General features: G+C 37.7%; 1 protein-coding gene across 4 annotated transcripts in view; it reads left to right on the top strand.

Annotated features, from left to right (window-relative positions):
• The window catches only part of DCAF6 (DDB1 and CUL4 associated factor 6), a 47,919-nt gene extending 35,095 nt beyond the window's left edge, over positions 1-12,824 (top strand). For all 4 annotated transcript variants that reach the window (XM_082221250.1, XM_082221251.1, XM_082221249.1 and 1 more), the window contains 8 exons: positions 1,721-1,836; positions 4,681-4,764; positions 4,983-5,301; positions 7,050-7,188; positions 10,050-10,206; positions 10,610-10,698; positions 11,737-11,842; positions 12,387-12,824. In XM_082221250.1, the coding sequence (XP_082077376.1) occupies positions 1,721-1,836; positions 4,681-4,764; positions 4,983-5,301; positions 7,050-7,188; positions 10,050-10,206; positions 10,610-10,698; positions 11,737-11,842; positions 12,387-12,451 (1,075 nt within the window). In that variant the 3' untranslated portion in view covers positions 12,452-12,824. The remainder of the gene's footprint in view (positions 1-1,720; positions 1,837-4,680; positions 4,765-4,982; positions 5,302-7,049; positions 7,189-10,049; positions 10,207-10,609; positions 10,699-11,736; positions 11,843-12,386) is intronic.
• The last annotated feature ends 885 nt before the right edge of the window (positions 12,825-13,709 follow it).

Here is a 13,709-nt window from a genome sequence, read left to right as displayed (position 1 = left end):
AACCCCCCAAAAAGTTTAAAAGTTTAACTTACGAAGTGGCTGCAGATCACCAAAGTCTTCAAAATCCTCAAATGGCTGCAAAAGAAGTTTTGGAAAAGCTTTAAAAATCACCAAAGTCTTCAAAAACCTCAACTGTTCCCCCAGCCACCCACCACACAGAAATTCAAACTCAGATTTTAAAAAAAAAAAAAACAGCAGAGTACCCCAATGGTCACAAAAAATCATAAAAATGCAGGAAAAACCCACACAAGCTCCCAGATTCTTGCAAACCTCTCCCCAACACCAAGTCCTTGAATTCCAAACACCCCAACCCAAAATCCAAAAACCCCCCAAAAAGTTTTAAAAGTTTAACTTACCAAATGGCTGCAAAAGAAGTTTTGGAAAAGCTTCAAAAAACAGCAAAGTCCTCAAAAACCTCAAAAAAAGCTACCACACCACGTGCAATGTGTTGCTCCTCGAAGTCAAGTCGCAACTGCACCTCTTCAAGCAATGCACCCTGGGTATTAACGGTTTTACGAAAAAGGAAACAAACTTGCAAGACGTTTTCGTCTTGCGAAGCAAGCCCATAGGGAAATTCGTCTTGCGAAGCAGCTCAAAAAACGGAAAACCCTTTCGTCTAATGAGTTTTCCGTCTTGTGAGGCATTCGTCTTGCGGGGCACCACTGTATATGAAGAAGAAAGCATTATGCACCAGATAGTATAATGGTCACAACCCACACATCAATAATCAATACAATATTTTGTTACAGAGCAAAAACAAACACTATTTTGGTTTTAAATATTTATAATTGCTTTCGTACTAGTATGTATACACGAACTCTTGTTATTTCTGAACTACAATGAAAATTACAAGCAGCTTTTTCCAAATGAGAATTGAAAGAGCGTGTGTTTGTGTGTGTGTGTGTATATATATATATATATATATTTATGGGGAAGACATCTTAAAGCAGCATAGATTGCATACATATTTAGATTTCCTCTATTATAATTAATGGTATATAAAATATCAAACTAAATTGATGAAAATCAATATTGTATATTTAGATATATTGTACTGCTTCTACAATACTCAATATAAAGCATAAACTATCTCAATTAATGTTTTCTTATCTTTGCTTTTCGTTTCATTCTGATAGGTGTTAGTTTTTCCATGTCCACATTTTATTGTCATTCCTTCATGAAGCATATCTCCAGTTCTCCCCTCCCATATAATACTCTAACAGCCATAGCCATTCAATATGCTAGTTTTTAACGTCCTTTAGAAACAAACACATCCATATAATTTAAAGGTAATAAAGAGGATCTAGAGGGATTGCAAATCATAGTATGCTTTCTGTAATCCTCTTAATAATTTCCCAGTAATTTTTTCTCTGCAACATTCCCAGCAAAAGAAGTTTGCTTCCTTTTCACGCTGTCAATATTTTTTGGGGTTGTTCTTTTTACTATTACTATTATTATAACATGATTAATATACCATCTTGTCATTACCATATAACAGTTCTTTCTGATTGCTGTCTTTAGTAAAATTTTATGGTGCTTATTACAGAGTATTTCCCATATCTCCATAGCGATATATTTTTTGCCTACTTTGTAATATTATTTAACTAGCTCATACTTCAGTAATACTAGTAAATGGTTTTTATTCTGGGAATATATTTGAAGGGCAGCCTATAAATATCTAAAATAAATACATGCATCTGTTGAATGTTGTTGTTGCTAGGAGCAGTACAGCTTCAAGTTCCAGAGGGAGTGGAAATTACAGCAAACCTGAAGGTCAGGAAGAATCCCTGAGAACTCAGAGTTCAGAGACACCAATATTAGAGAGTTCAGAATCAAGTAAGATGTGAATTTGTTGCCTTTATAGCAATGATATAGCCACCATATATATACACATATACATACACTTTTTTGAAAGATAAAAAGTAATGTGTATATAATTGTAAGTGCACAGGATAAAATAACACTTGGAAAAAGCGGGGGGAGAAAATGGAAAGGGGCGCGCGCAAATAACACCTATATAAAAAAAACCAAAAACTAAAAAATAACTTATAAACATTACAAGATTGTTATTGTAGTTAGCCTGCATTTAACCTAATGCAGTGTTTATAGAAATGAATTCCAAATATCGTTAAATTTGTCCACGGCAATTCAACGGTTATATGTGATTTGTTTATGTGCTCCAAGTTTGTACATATTTTCTATCAATTTGTCAAGAGATGATATAGCTATCAAATCCACAACCAGCCTGATATTATCTGTGGCTTGTCTTCTCTTTATAGAGCCTATTTGGTCATTTTTAATAATAGTTGGTATTACTGTTTGTAGCCTACTTGCCAATATTGCCATTAAAATGTTAGTATCAATATTAATAAGAGAAATTGGGCATTGGTTGGTGCTTTGGAATAACAGTAATGTATGCCTGATTAGCTCAATAATGTTGAGCTAATTCCTTCTCTGAATATCTCATCATATAATTGAAATAACCTAGGTGCCTAGAGATCAATGTATGTTTTGTACCATTCCACCAGGAATCTGTCTAGGCCTGGTGCTTTACTGTTTTCCATGTTTGAGATTATTCTCAAACATAATCTCAGTTTCTGATATTAGGGACATTAATAATTGTTTCTGCATAGATTCTGAACCAGGTAATTTTATTTTTTAAAAAAAACTTCTCCATCACCTTTTCCAGTATGCCTCTTTCTGTTGGAGCTATATACACTTTGACCATTAAATCCTGCCGTCCAGTCAGCGCTTCCCTGCGTAGTTCTGCTTGGGGTTGACCTGGGCAGGAAAACAGAGTCGCAGCGGTCCTGCAGTCCGTGTGAGCTAGAGGGATAAATCAGTCCAGAGACAGTTGCTATCTCTAAAAGTGTTTATTCACACAGCAATAAATCCATCAGAACTTTCCGGCATCTCTCCGTGCTAAAAGCACATGCAGCTTCTTTTGCAGGTCTCTCAGTCTAAAGTGAAACCAACTTTCACAGACAAAGGCCCTGCGTCAGGCCCCTCCCAGATACAGGACACCAAGGAGTTTTAACCCTGTAAACTCCAAACTCCACATACACGTCATCTAATTCACCTCTAATTTGTGAGACTGTTAACCTTTCTTTCTTCTGCTTAAGTCAATTTGCTAGAATCCTACCCCCCTTTCACCTGTTTCCCAATACTTTCCCCCATATACATAAGTATTATATCTACTTGTTTTGATAATGCATTACATAGCTCAAATTTCTTTCTTATTTTACTACATAGATTATCAGTTGAGTTATTAACTATTAACGGCCACAAATCTTTTAATTCCTCTTTCACTTTTTTCCTTTACTATTTCTAAGGTTTTTTTATGCGATGCACATGCTATAATTCAGCCTCTAATACAAGCTTTGTATGCTTCCCATTCATATATCCTAGCGGTCAAAGTCTTGGCCTTTAAGACAAAGAATTGCTTAGTCTCAGTCTTTATTTGTTTTACAAAATCTGACTGGTCAAATTTATGGGTTTGACCTGAATATTCAATGCAGAACTTTGCCGGGAATTGAATATAGTGTTTCAAGCTTTTTGCCCTAGCAAGGGCTTTCACTTTAGCAGATTTAGAGCATGCCTTAATCACTTCCTTAGAAAAATCTGGAAAAAGAGAAAGATTAAATAGCCACCTTTATATCATTGTATGCCTGTTTTTCAAATCATTACACTCTTGGTTTATTTGTACTATTTTTATGGATATATTGTTATTGCTTGTATTTTTATCCTTTTGTAAATCACTTTGGGATTTCCTTTGGCTATGGGTGATGAAAGCTATGAAAAATCTAAGTAAATTAAACATTTGTACATATACTATGAACAAAACAAGGTTTTCAATCTGATTTTGGGGGAGTTTGAAGCACAGGAGGTAAGTGTAACATCCATGCTGTGATTCACAGAGCTCTGTGGGATGCTTCTGTTAGCCCACATATCACAATATGATACTTAAACTATGCTCAGTTTCAGAAGTAGTGTGCGGTGTGGCATGTCAGGGTTGCTGTTTGAGAAAAACAACACAAACACATCATTAGGCTCATGAAAGAAGTTTCACAGTTCTTTGTACATTGACTTTAGTATTCTGTTGTAAATCCAGAGCCCTGCATAAAACAATACAGTTATTGTTTAAAATATAAAATTAACCTAATATTAAACTATTTATATGAATATATATTTTATATGAATTGTTAAATTCTTAATGTCTGTGATAAGTATTCAATATTAGTAAGATAAAAGAATCTCAAAAATAAACAAGCCTTGTAAAATGGGTTGCTGCAAAAGATTATGGAGTCATCTGTAAGAAGCTTGTGAATGTTAGATATTAGTAAGTGATTCTTGAGTCACTTTTATTGTTCCAGTTGAACATAAATAATACTCATTCACAAAACATTCTAATCTATTTCGATTAACATAAGTATGTAGAATCTACAGCTAGAGATATAGATGGAATCAGAAAGCCAGTTTATTTTTTCATTAGTGCCTGACTTACTGTATATTTTTAATATTTTTTCAGTGCATCATTTTTGTCAGTCTTCATTACTTTCTATGCAAGCTATACAATACTTTAGAAGGCTTATGATAGTGACAACAGTATATAATAGCTAATTTCAGAAATTGCTAGTAGCCCATTTGCACTATTTATATAATTTAACTACTGAATTCCAGGAATTCCTGAAGACTCACATGGGGAAAGTACAAATGTTGAAGAATTGACACCTACAAGTGAAAATGTTGGAACACCACATTCAGGTATGTAAAATGGTAACATATGCATACTTTACTCAAAAGCTGTAAATTGTTAAAGCAAACTCAGACTCTCTTCTCCCCGCCCCCCTGAAATACTTATATCTCCAAGGCAGGTTATAGCTATTTATTTTTTCTACTTTAGGTTTTAATAATGTTGTCAAAGATAATTCAAAATGTTTTTAGTGTGGTAACTGATTAAATGTCATTGTTTGTTCTATCAGATAATGATGTGTCTGACCAACTGGAAAGTAGTATGGAACTAGAAAACGATCCTCATCTTGACATAACCTGCCAGACACCACGTGAAGGTTTATCAAGAAAAGACACAGAAGAGCAAGGAAGCGTGAGTCAACAAAGTACAGAGTCCACTGCCAACTCAAATAATACAAATCATGAACCTCAATCCCAACCAGATTCCTCAGGGCTTGCTTCTCATGAAGAATCATCTATGAGAAGTTCTGCTTTCCAAGAAACTGATGATAGTGATGATGACCCTGTTCTGATACCAGGAGCTCGGTTTCGTGGAGGAGTAGGCCATAGGTTAGTATTGTGGTGCGCTCTCCCCTCCTAAAGACAGTTCTGTTGAAGTAAAAAATGGGAAATCATGCAGCAGAATCATTCAGACCTCTTAAAAGTTATGCTGTCAACATGTATTCATGATAGGCATGAAGGATTAGCCCTCATTTCACCACGAGATTCTACTTGCTCTACTTGGATATTAAAATTCTACCTCAGTGCATTGTCTTTTTATATTTTCAGTTGGATTTGCATAATTGTCTATGTATTGTAGCACATTGTGTGATCCTTCAATGACCTGGACTCTCATACTGAAGGCAACTATCCTATACACATTTACCTGGGGTTAAATTTCAGTGGACTCAGCAGGACTTACTTCTCAGTACACATATATGATTGCGCTGCAGGAGTACATGGTCCCATATGTTTATTTATATGCCATGTCTGCATAACAGGCATATATAAAGAGGTTCACTTGGTCGCTTTTTCATGCACATGGAATTCTCTTTCCTTGTACTTAAAAGAGCTTGATTGTCTTCCAGGAACTTGGAAAACATTCTGGTTGTATTTGTTTTTAGTGACTAGTAGAAAATTGATATAGAATTGTTTGCTTTTTCTCTGAAGAGCTTGACACAGTGTTTATGGTGTCTTCACCATTTTATCTTCACAACAACCTTGTGAGGGTGGGCTGAGTTTGTGTAACTGCCCGAGGTCACTTAGCGTGCTTCATGAGTGAATGGGGATCGTTAAATTGGACGTGGAGCACTGTACAGTTTCTTAACAATATTATATACATTATTTTTATTTGAATGACTTCAGCTGTTATTCCTTTCACTAGATATATAAGAGGAACAGCAGTAGGTGGTAGAATATTGAGGTAATTCAGAATTACCATCCCATGCAGAATTATGATTACTTCCTTCATTGGTATGGTATCTAACCACCTTTTGTACTGGTTACTATACAAGTTTTAAATCTATTGGACTTCATATAGAGAGGGTGACAGTGGAGAGTAATTTTAGTTGTATGTTGTGCCCCCCCCCAATAAAGGTAATTGCTGTGTGAAAGGTTTAACAAGTCTATTAACCTCTTTAGTGTGTTCATTAAAGATGAATGCAGTGTAAAAATATACAGTGGAAGTAAAGCCCAGGTAGTTCTCTTTTGTTAAACACATATTGTATTTTTCATGTGTCACGGCTTATGTGATTTGTTGATTAACATAATATCTAGTTACTGTAAACCATGGGAGGGGAGCTCATGTTCTGCTTGCTGGTTTCCCATAGGCATCTGGTTGGCCAGTGTGAGTACAGGATGCTTAACTAGATGGGCATTGGCCTGATCCAGCAGGCTATTCTTGTGTTCTTACGTTAAAATGATTATATTGCTTGAATGCATCCATTGGCTAATTGACAGCTTCTGCTTCAAATGCTGTCAATGGGTGACCTGCTGGTGGTGGCTTATAAAATCCTCAATTTCATTATTGCCACTGAGTATAATACTCAAAAGAAAACTTGCACAGGCTGTATTTGCATGCTCAAGCTCTGCTGTCCTCCCTCTTTTTGTTGTTTGAGAGTAAAAGCAAATGTTTAATAATGTATCAAAAGGCAAAGGTTGTTTTATATGGGCTAGTGGTCTAACGCTCTAGGCACAATTAGCCTGCTTAAATCCCATTGAGGTTACTGGGATCTAAACAACCAAACTCTGAACAGGACTGCAAACCAGGTTATTAAGTAGCTTTCTGACAATGATGGCCTTCTGTTCATAATCCATAGACGATCTGCTGTAGCTCGCATTCAGGAGCTCTTCAGAAGAAGGAAAGAGAGAAAAGAGATGGAGGAATTGGAAACACTGAATATTAGACGCCCATTAATAAAAATGGTTTACAAAGGTCATCGAAACTCCCGGACAATGGTACGTAGTTTATTGCTAAATTTATAATTTGGTTTGCTCTAGATATGTGTTATACTAATTATTTTAGAAGAGAGCTTATAAGAAAAATTAAGATATATGCACATCATAATACAGTTATGGTTACTCAAGAACCTTTGCAAAGTCTTAGTCCGGAGCACTGTATGCCTGGTCAACATTATGAAATAACTTTGAATTCAAAAGAAAAGTAACACTCTCCCCTGGTGTTATAATGGACTTGCATGGGTTTGGCTTCTTCATCCACTCGAAGGCAGGAACAAAATCGCTTTGAAGAAACCTCAGACAAACTATTTTGCCTCTGTTCTCCTGAACAGAAGTTCTCCTGAACTGAAGTTACATTTTTGCCCTTGCTGGGGGCAGTTGCCTAAGACATATTTTCTCTCTCCTTTTTGCTTCTCCATATCTCAGGCTTGGATTTTGAATCTGTGTTGTATTTCTGTGTGTTTAAGGTATCTAGGACTCTTGTCTGTTCCCTTGGTGCCCTGGACTGTTTGAGTGTGTGAAGCTTCATTTCCCTGTGTTTCTCATGGGTGTTTCCTTGCAATTGATTTTGTGATTATTTTTACTGCAATTTATTTGTTCAGTGATTTCCCCCGACATGTAATTTTCTCAGTAATGACCATCATTCTTGAGGAGGGCCAAGTAATAAATGTGACATTATTGGCAGTGTGAACCACCAGAGGGCGCCCAGTAACCTTCCAACTTCTTTCATGGATTAGGAGAGCTAGGAAGGATCTGTCAGAGGAGGAAGGCACCTTGTTGTTAGCATCTGTCTGTCTTGAGAAACAATGGAGTGTGCCTCCAACGGTGATGTCAAACTGTTCCGTTAAGCTGGGCAGTGTCCTGGGCTGCCCAGACAACAGGACCCCCTCTTGGCCTCACTGGTCCAAAGGAAAGGAAAGCAATACATTTTGCACAAGCTTGGCTTCAGGAGTTGCTGGAAGGAGGCATACAAGGTGCCATCCAACCGTCTTAGGGACACCATTCCGGATTTGTGGAGGGTTTTCTCCTTTGCCTTTTCTTCTCCCAAAGATATCTCACAAGGCAGCAGAGGTTTAAGATCAGAGTTTTCCTTCTCCTTGATGGGCTACCTTCCCAGATTGACAGGCCCCATATTCCCCTCACTTCCCTCTACAACACATGCAGAATCTGCCTTCTTTACCATTAGACCCACTATTGGTCTCATCTGCTCAGTCAGTTGGAGCCTGTCTTTGCATGCAGGGGAGGTCCCTAACTCACTGAGGGTGCAAGACCTATTGGCTACCCTCTTCTAGGGTACCCTCAGGTGACCACTCGAAGCCGTTCCCAATGTGTGACTGCTGTTGCATGCTGGCAGCTTCTTGGAGCCACAGGTGAGAGCTGAGTGCAGGGTGGGGACCAAAGGAGGAGCATGGCATTTCCTCCACTCCCTGGAGAATCAACATTGTCAACTGTGATTCAAGTCTGGGAATGAGTTTGTAGGGCTCGAGCCCTCCCCACCACAATCGATGCAATCAGTCTTTAGTACTGCTCCTCAGCAGTCAGCCCCTGTGCAGCTGTGGATAAAAATCAGCAGTGATTCTTTAATGATCTAGCAAAATAATAACAGGGAAGCTGATTCAGCAGCTCTTATTAATCTTTCTTCTGAAACTTTTGTTAGGTGGAAAGCTATTTAGTCATGAAGCTTTAAACGGTGTGTTAGTGGAGTTCAAAGAAAAAGGCCATGCCTTTGAAGGCTATTTTTACCCAATTACCACCACTGCCAATATTTTTGTTCCACAAGGTCTTCTGAAAACGGTAGGGATTTTCAGTCTGCCCCTGCTGCCTAGAACAGATCCAGGTTCTAGTCCTGAGGTCAGTGGCAGCAATCTCATGCATTTATGTCAGGTTGCTGCCCTGCCACGTTTAGAGAATTTGGAGAAGTTGTTGTTCTGTTGGTGTTTTGTATAGGGGTATGGTACCTCGGGTTACGAATGGTACCTCGGGTTCCGGAGGTCCGTTCTTAACCCGAAACCATTCTTAACTTGAGGCGTGCTTTTGCTAATGGGGCCTCCCGCTGCCGTCGCACCACCGGCGTACGATTTCCATTCTCATCCTGGGGCAAAGTTCTCAACCCGATGTACTACTTCTGGGTTAGTGGAGTTTGTAACCCGAAGTGTTTGTAACCCAAGGTACCACTGTACTTTGTTTCTATGTCTCTGTACTCTTTAGCTTGGCAAGAATGTAATTGGTCACTTCAGGGTAACAGAGACAAAAGACTTCCTTTGAGGCAACTGTATTCCTGCCTTGAGTGTTTGGGGAGGCAATCTTAATTGAGTCCACTATAACATCACATAGAAATATGTTTCCAGCTAAACCAACAGTCCTTTCTATTTAGTGCTGCTTAGGGTCTCTTCTAAATAGATGCTTTAAACATTGTATAGGTATATATATTGTATATAGTATGTATATTAGCTAAAGGTACTATGTAGGGCCTTGGGGCACTTTTTTAAATGGATAGTATCATTTGAAACAAACTATTTTTTAAAAAGTCTTTATTTAAAAGTAGTGGGCACAGTTCTGCCCTTGCTAAGGTTATGGATAAATCAAACCACTGTTTGAAGTTGGCTTATTTCAGCTTGCCTGCATTCAAACCTAATGCTAAATTGCTGTTTGTTAAAGATGGAAGCAATTGTGCATAGCCATGTCAGAGGATGGAAAGAGTTGTGAAGTCTGAGGCATGTTCATATGACACTGAACCATAGTTTAGTGTTGTGTATGAATACAGCCTGTGTACAACTTTGAAAGTGAATTAGAATGTCTCCCAGCTGTGCATACTAACCATAATGAAATGTTTTGTTCCCCCCAATTTATTTTCTGTATAGATAAAAGAAGCCAATTTTTGGGGTTCTAACTTTGTTATGAGTGGTTCAGATTGTGGCCATATCTTTATCTGGGATCGGCATACTGCTGAGCACTTGATGCTGCTGGAAGCAGATAACCACGTGGTGAACTGTCTGCAGCCACATCCATTTGACCCAAGTAAGATTGTTTTTCTCTCTATAATTTACAGGCATATGCATAGCTTGTAGGGAAGCCCTTGAAAACACTTGGCTTCATCCATGTTCTGCCAAAATGATGGGTTATTTTTAATAGTTTGCAGTCTGAAGGACCTTAGCTAATTTGTGAAGTGGATACTAATGAGAGATCTTGTCTTAAAGTTATCCTCATAGTCTGTTTCAGATCATTGCCTACATGTCGCAAATTATGCACATGTGAATGCTCCCTAGGGAATAGAAGTTCTAAGTGGAACATAAGAGTGAATTTAAAAGTGAAATTTTTCTAAGAAATTGGGGCCGGGGTGCGGGGTGCAACAAAGTGTGCCATCCACCAAATATTGTTTGTATTTGCAAATGTAAAATAATAATATATTAAATTGTTTTAGTTCTAGCCTCATCAGGTATTGATTATGATATTAAAATCTGGTCCCCACTAGAAGAATCCAAAATCTTTAATCGGAAACTTGCTGACGAGGTAAGATGATATTCTGTAGTAACACTCCTATTTCTATAATTTTCTTTCCTGACAATACAGTGGTGCCCCGCAAGACGAATGCCTCGCAAGACGGAAAACCCGCTAGACGAAAGAGTTTTCTGTTTTGGAGGTGCTTCGCAAAACTAATTTCCTATGGGCTTGCTTCGCAAGACGACAATGTCTTGCGAGTTCCTGCTGGGTTTTTTTCCTCCCCCCCTTTTTCTAAGCCGCTTATCAGCTGATCCGATCAGCAGATAAGCCGCTAAAAGCCGCTAATAGCGCTAATCCGCTAATCCATCAATGGGCTTGCTTCGCAAGACGAAAAAACCGCTAGATGAAGAGAATCACAGAACGGATTCTTTTCGTCTTGCGAGGCACCACTGTATTGAAGTTGCTTGTGTTTGAGGAAGTTAATACTTTCTGTGCATCACTAATACCAATTTGTAACTTAGAAGAAAACAATAATTTCATAGATGTATTGCCATAAAAAGACCAGTTCACAGTGTGAGATGTGTCACTGTTATTGGAGCATGGAACTAGATTCTATGGCACATGCAACATGGATTGAAATATAGTACAGTGGTACCTTGGGTTACAGACGCTTCGGGCTACAAACTCTACTAACCAGGAAGTGGTTGCTCCAGGTTAAGAACTTTGCCCCACGATAAGAATGGAAATTGTGCACCAGCGGCACAGCGGCAGCAGGAAGCCCCATTAAAGAAAGCACGCCTCACTCAGGTTAAGAACCGTTTCAGGTTAAGAATGGACGTCTGGAACGAATTCAGTTCTTAACCCGAGGTACTACTGTAAATTTTGTTATAGAAGTGAACTGATCATGAATAGCCTCAAATTGTTAAAGAGTTGTGCACACCAGTGAAACATGTATTGGGTAAAGAGAAGTCCTAGTGATACAGTGTTTATGTCAGATGCTCATATAATAGTGGCACATAAATATATACAACAAGCCTTATTTTCTAAATCTGCTCTGTTAAATTCTTGCTCAGTAACTATTTCACTTCCTCTCTACCCCTACCCCAGGTTATAACTCGAAATGAATTAATGCTGGAAGAAACCAGAAACACAATCACTGTTCCAGCATCTTTTATGCTAAGGATGTTGGCATCTTTGAACCATATAAGAGCGGGTAGGAAGATTCTACAGACACTTTTTACTGAATGAATTGATTTGTTACGGTCACAAACCAGAAATCACTTTTGACTAGATTTCTTGTGTGAGGTATTTCATTTCAACTAGTTGCCATTTTGGGGCCAGACTGCTCAAAAGTTGTATTTTTCAATACAACATTTTGGTTCCTGAAATTCGTTCTGATTGTGCAGATAAAATATCATGGATAGACTTTTAAAGGATGTGTTGTCAGTGTGTGAAAACAGGCAAGATCCAAGGATCCCTAGGCATCCCCAGGTGGTGGAGACATCAGGCGCCATCCTAATGCCTGGGCAAATTATCTGAATCAGAATTTTTAGCAGCTATTCATATTTTTTCCCCTACTGTGTTTCCATCATATTTGTAAAAGGGAGTATATATGTTCAGTATACCTTAAGCATTTCTACTTCATTCATCACTAGACCCTGGACAGTAGTTGAACAAAATGTCATTTTGTTTTCTGAATTGGAAAAATGGCTTTCAAATTGGTTCTGTCATTTAACAATTACTCCCATATTTTACAGACCGGCTGGAAGGAGACAGGTCTGAAGGATCTGGCCAAGAAAATGAAAACGAAGATGAAGAGTAATTGGCTCTTCTCTGAAAGCACCTAGACGTCATGAAATTTGTATAAGTCATGAATTATATTTTTCCTTACAAAGCTTTAGTGCAATTTTAAGGTTTTGCTTTTGAGTAACCTAACGTTTTGATTTTGAATGAATGTGTGCATGACTTGCAAAAGTGTGCAAGTAAAATAAGCAAAATATTTTTAAAATGTTTTGCAGTGTATGAGGGGTGCTAGAAAATGCGAAGTGCAATATTTTCCCTTAACTTGCAAACATGGGAGCTTGGATCAGTGTTTTAAAATAACTTACCTTATAGTGAAAACATTGGTTCAAATAAATTTCTATACCTGCTATTTGCATGTTTGTTGCTTTCTATTAAAAGATGTGGTTGTTTTACATTTGTGTTTGTCTTTTTCTGACCACTATGTGAGGAAATCAACACATCACATTCTCTACTGACTACAGAAATTTCAGTTTCCACCCTTCCCCACAGAAATCCTATTGGGGTTTGGAGACTTACATAACTTGTAAGTTGACTAGAAACTTATTCTGCCTTCTTAAAAGACATTTAAGTCAGAACTTTTATTTTATGTGCTAAAGTTAAATGTTTCATTTTAGGAATGTGTGACTATATAGTTTCTGAATTGCTTTGGAAGCTCTGATAAAAAGCAGCTTGTCATGCAGCACAGAAGACTGCTGTTGCAATACTCGACTGTGTGCACAGATCCAGCCATGTAGCCTTCTGGATCAAAGTCTGTTGGGAAAATGGGCTATATTGATGGTACTTAATGCTAATAATAAGGCAGTGGGTGATGATAAGAATAAGATGATGATGATAATAATAATAATAATAATAATAATAATAATAATAATAATAATAATAATAATAATAATAATAAATAAATATACCTCACCCATCTGGCTGGGTTTCCTCCTACCTAATTCCTAATTAAAACCACTTAAGTGTTTTTGCAAATTTTACTTATTTCTGAATAGTAGCTATTGGAAATGGAGACTACTGAAGATTACCTAAGAGTCACTATCCAGCCACCTTAATTCTGTACATCTACCATTAATTTGTTCAGTTTTCAGTCTAAAAAGTTGTCCTAAAATCCTACATCTTAGAGCAAGTTACCACAGGAACTTCTGTTCATCAGCTTAGAAAAACTTCATTTTCTGACTATGATGTTGCTAAAATTTTATAACAAGGGCTATCATCTGATTAATAGTAATACAGTGGTACTTGGTTATCAAACTTAATCCATTCCAGAATTTCGTTCC

This window comes from Podarcis vaucheri, assembly GCF_965113315.1.
Source record: "Podarcis vaucheri genome assembly, chromosome: 4".
In the NCBI taxonomy this organism is placed as follows: Eukaryota; Metazoa; Chordata; class Lepidosauria; order Squamata; family Lacertidae; genus Podarcis; species Podarcis vaucheri.
Note: the sequence above shows the minus strand (reverse complement) of the source record. Positions and strands in the feature narration are given on the sequence as shown.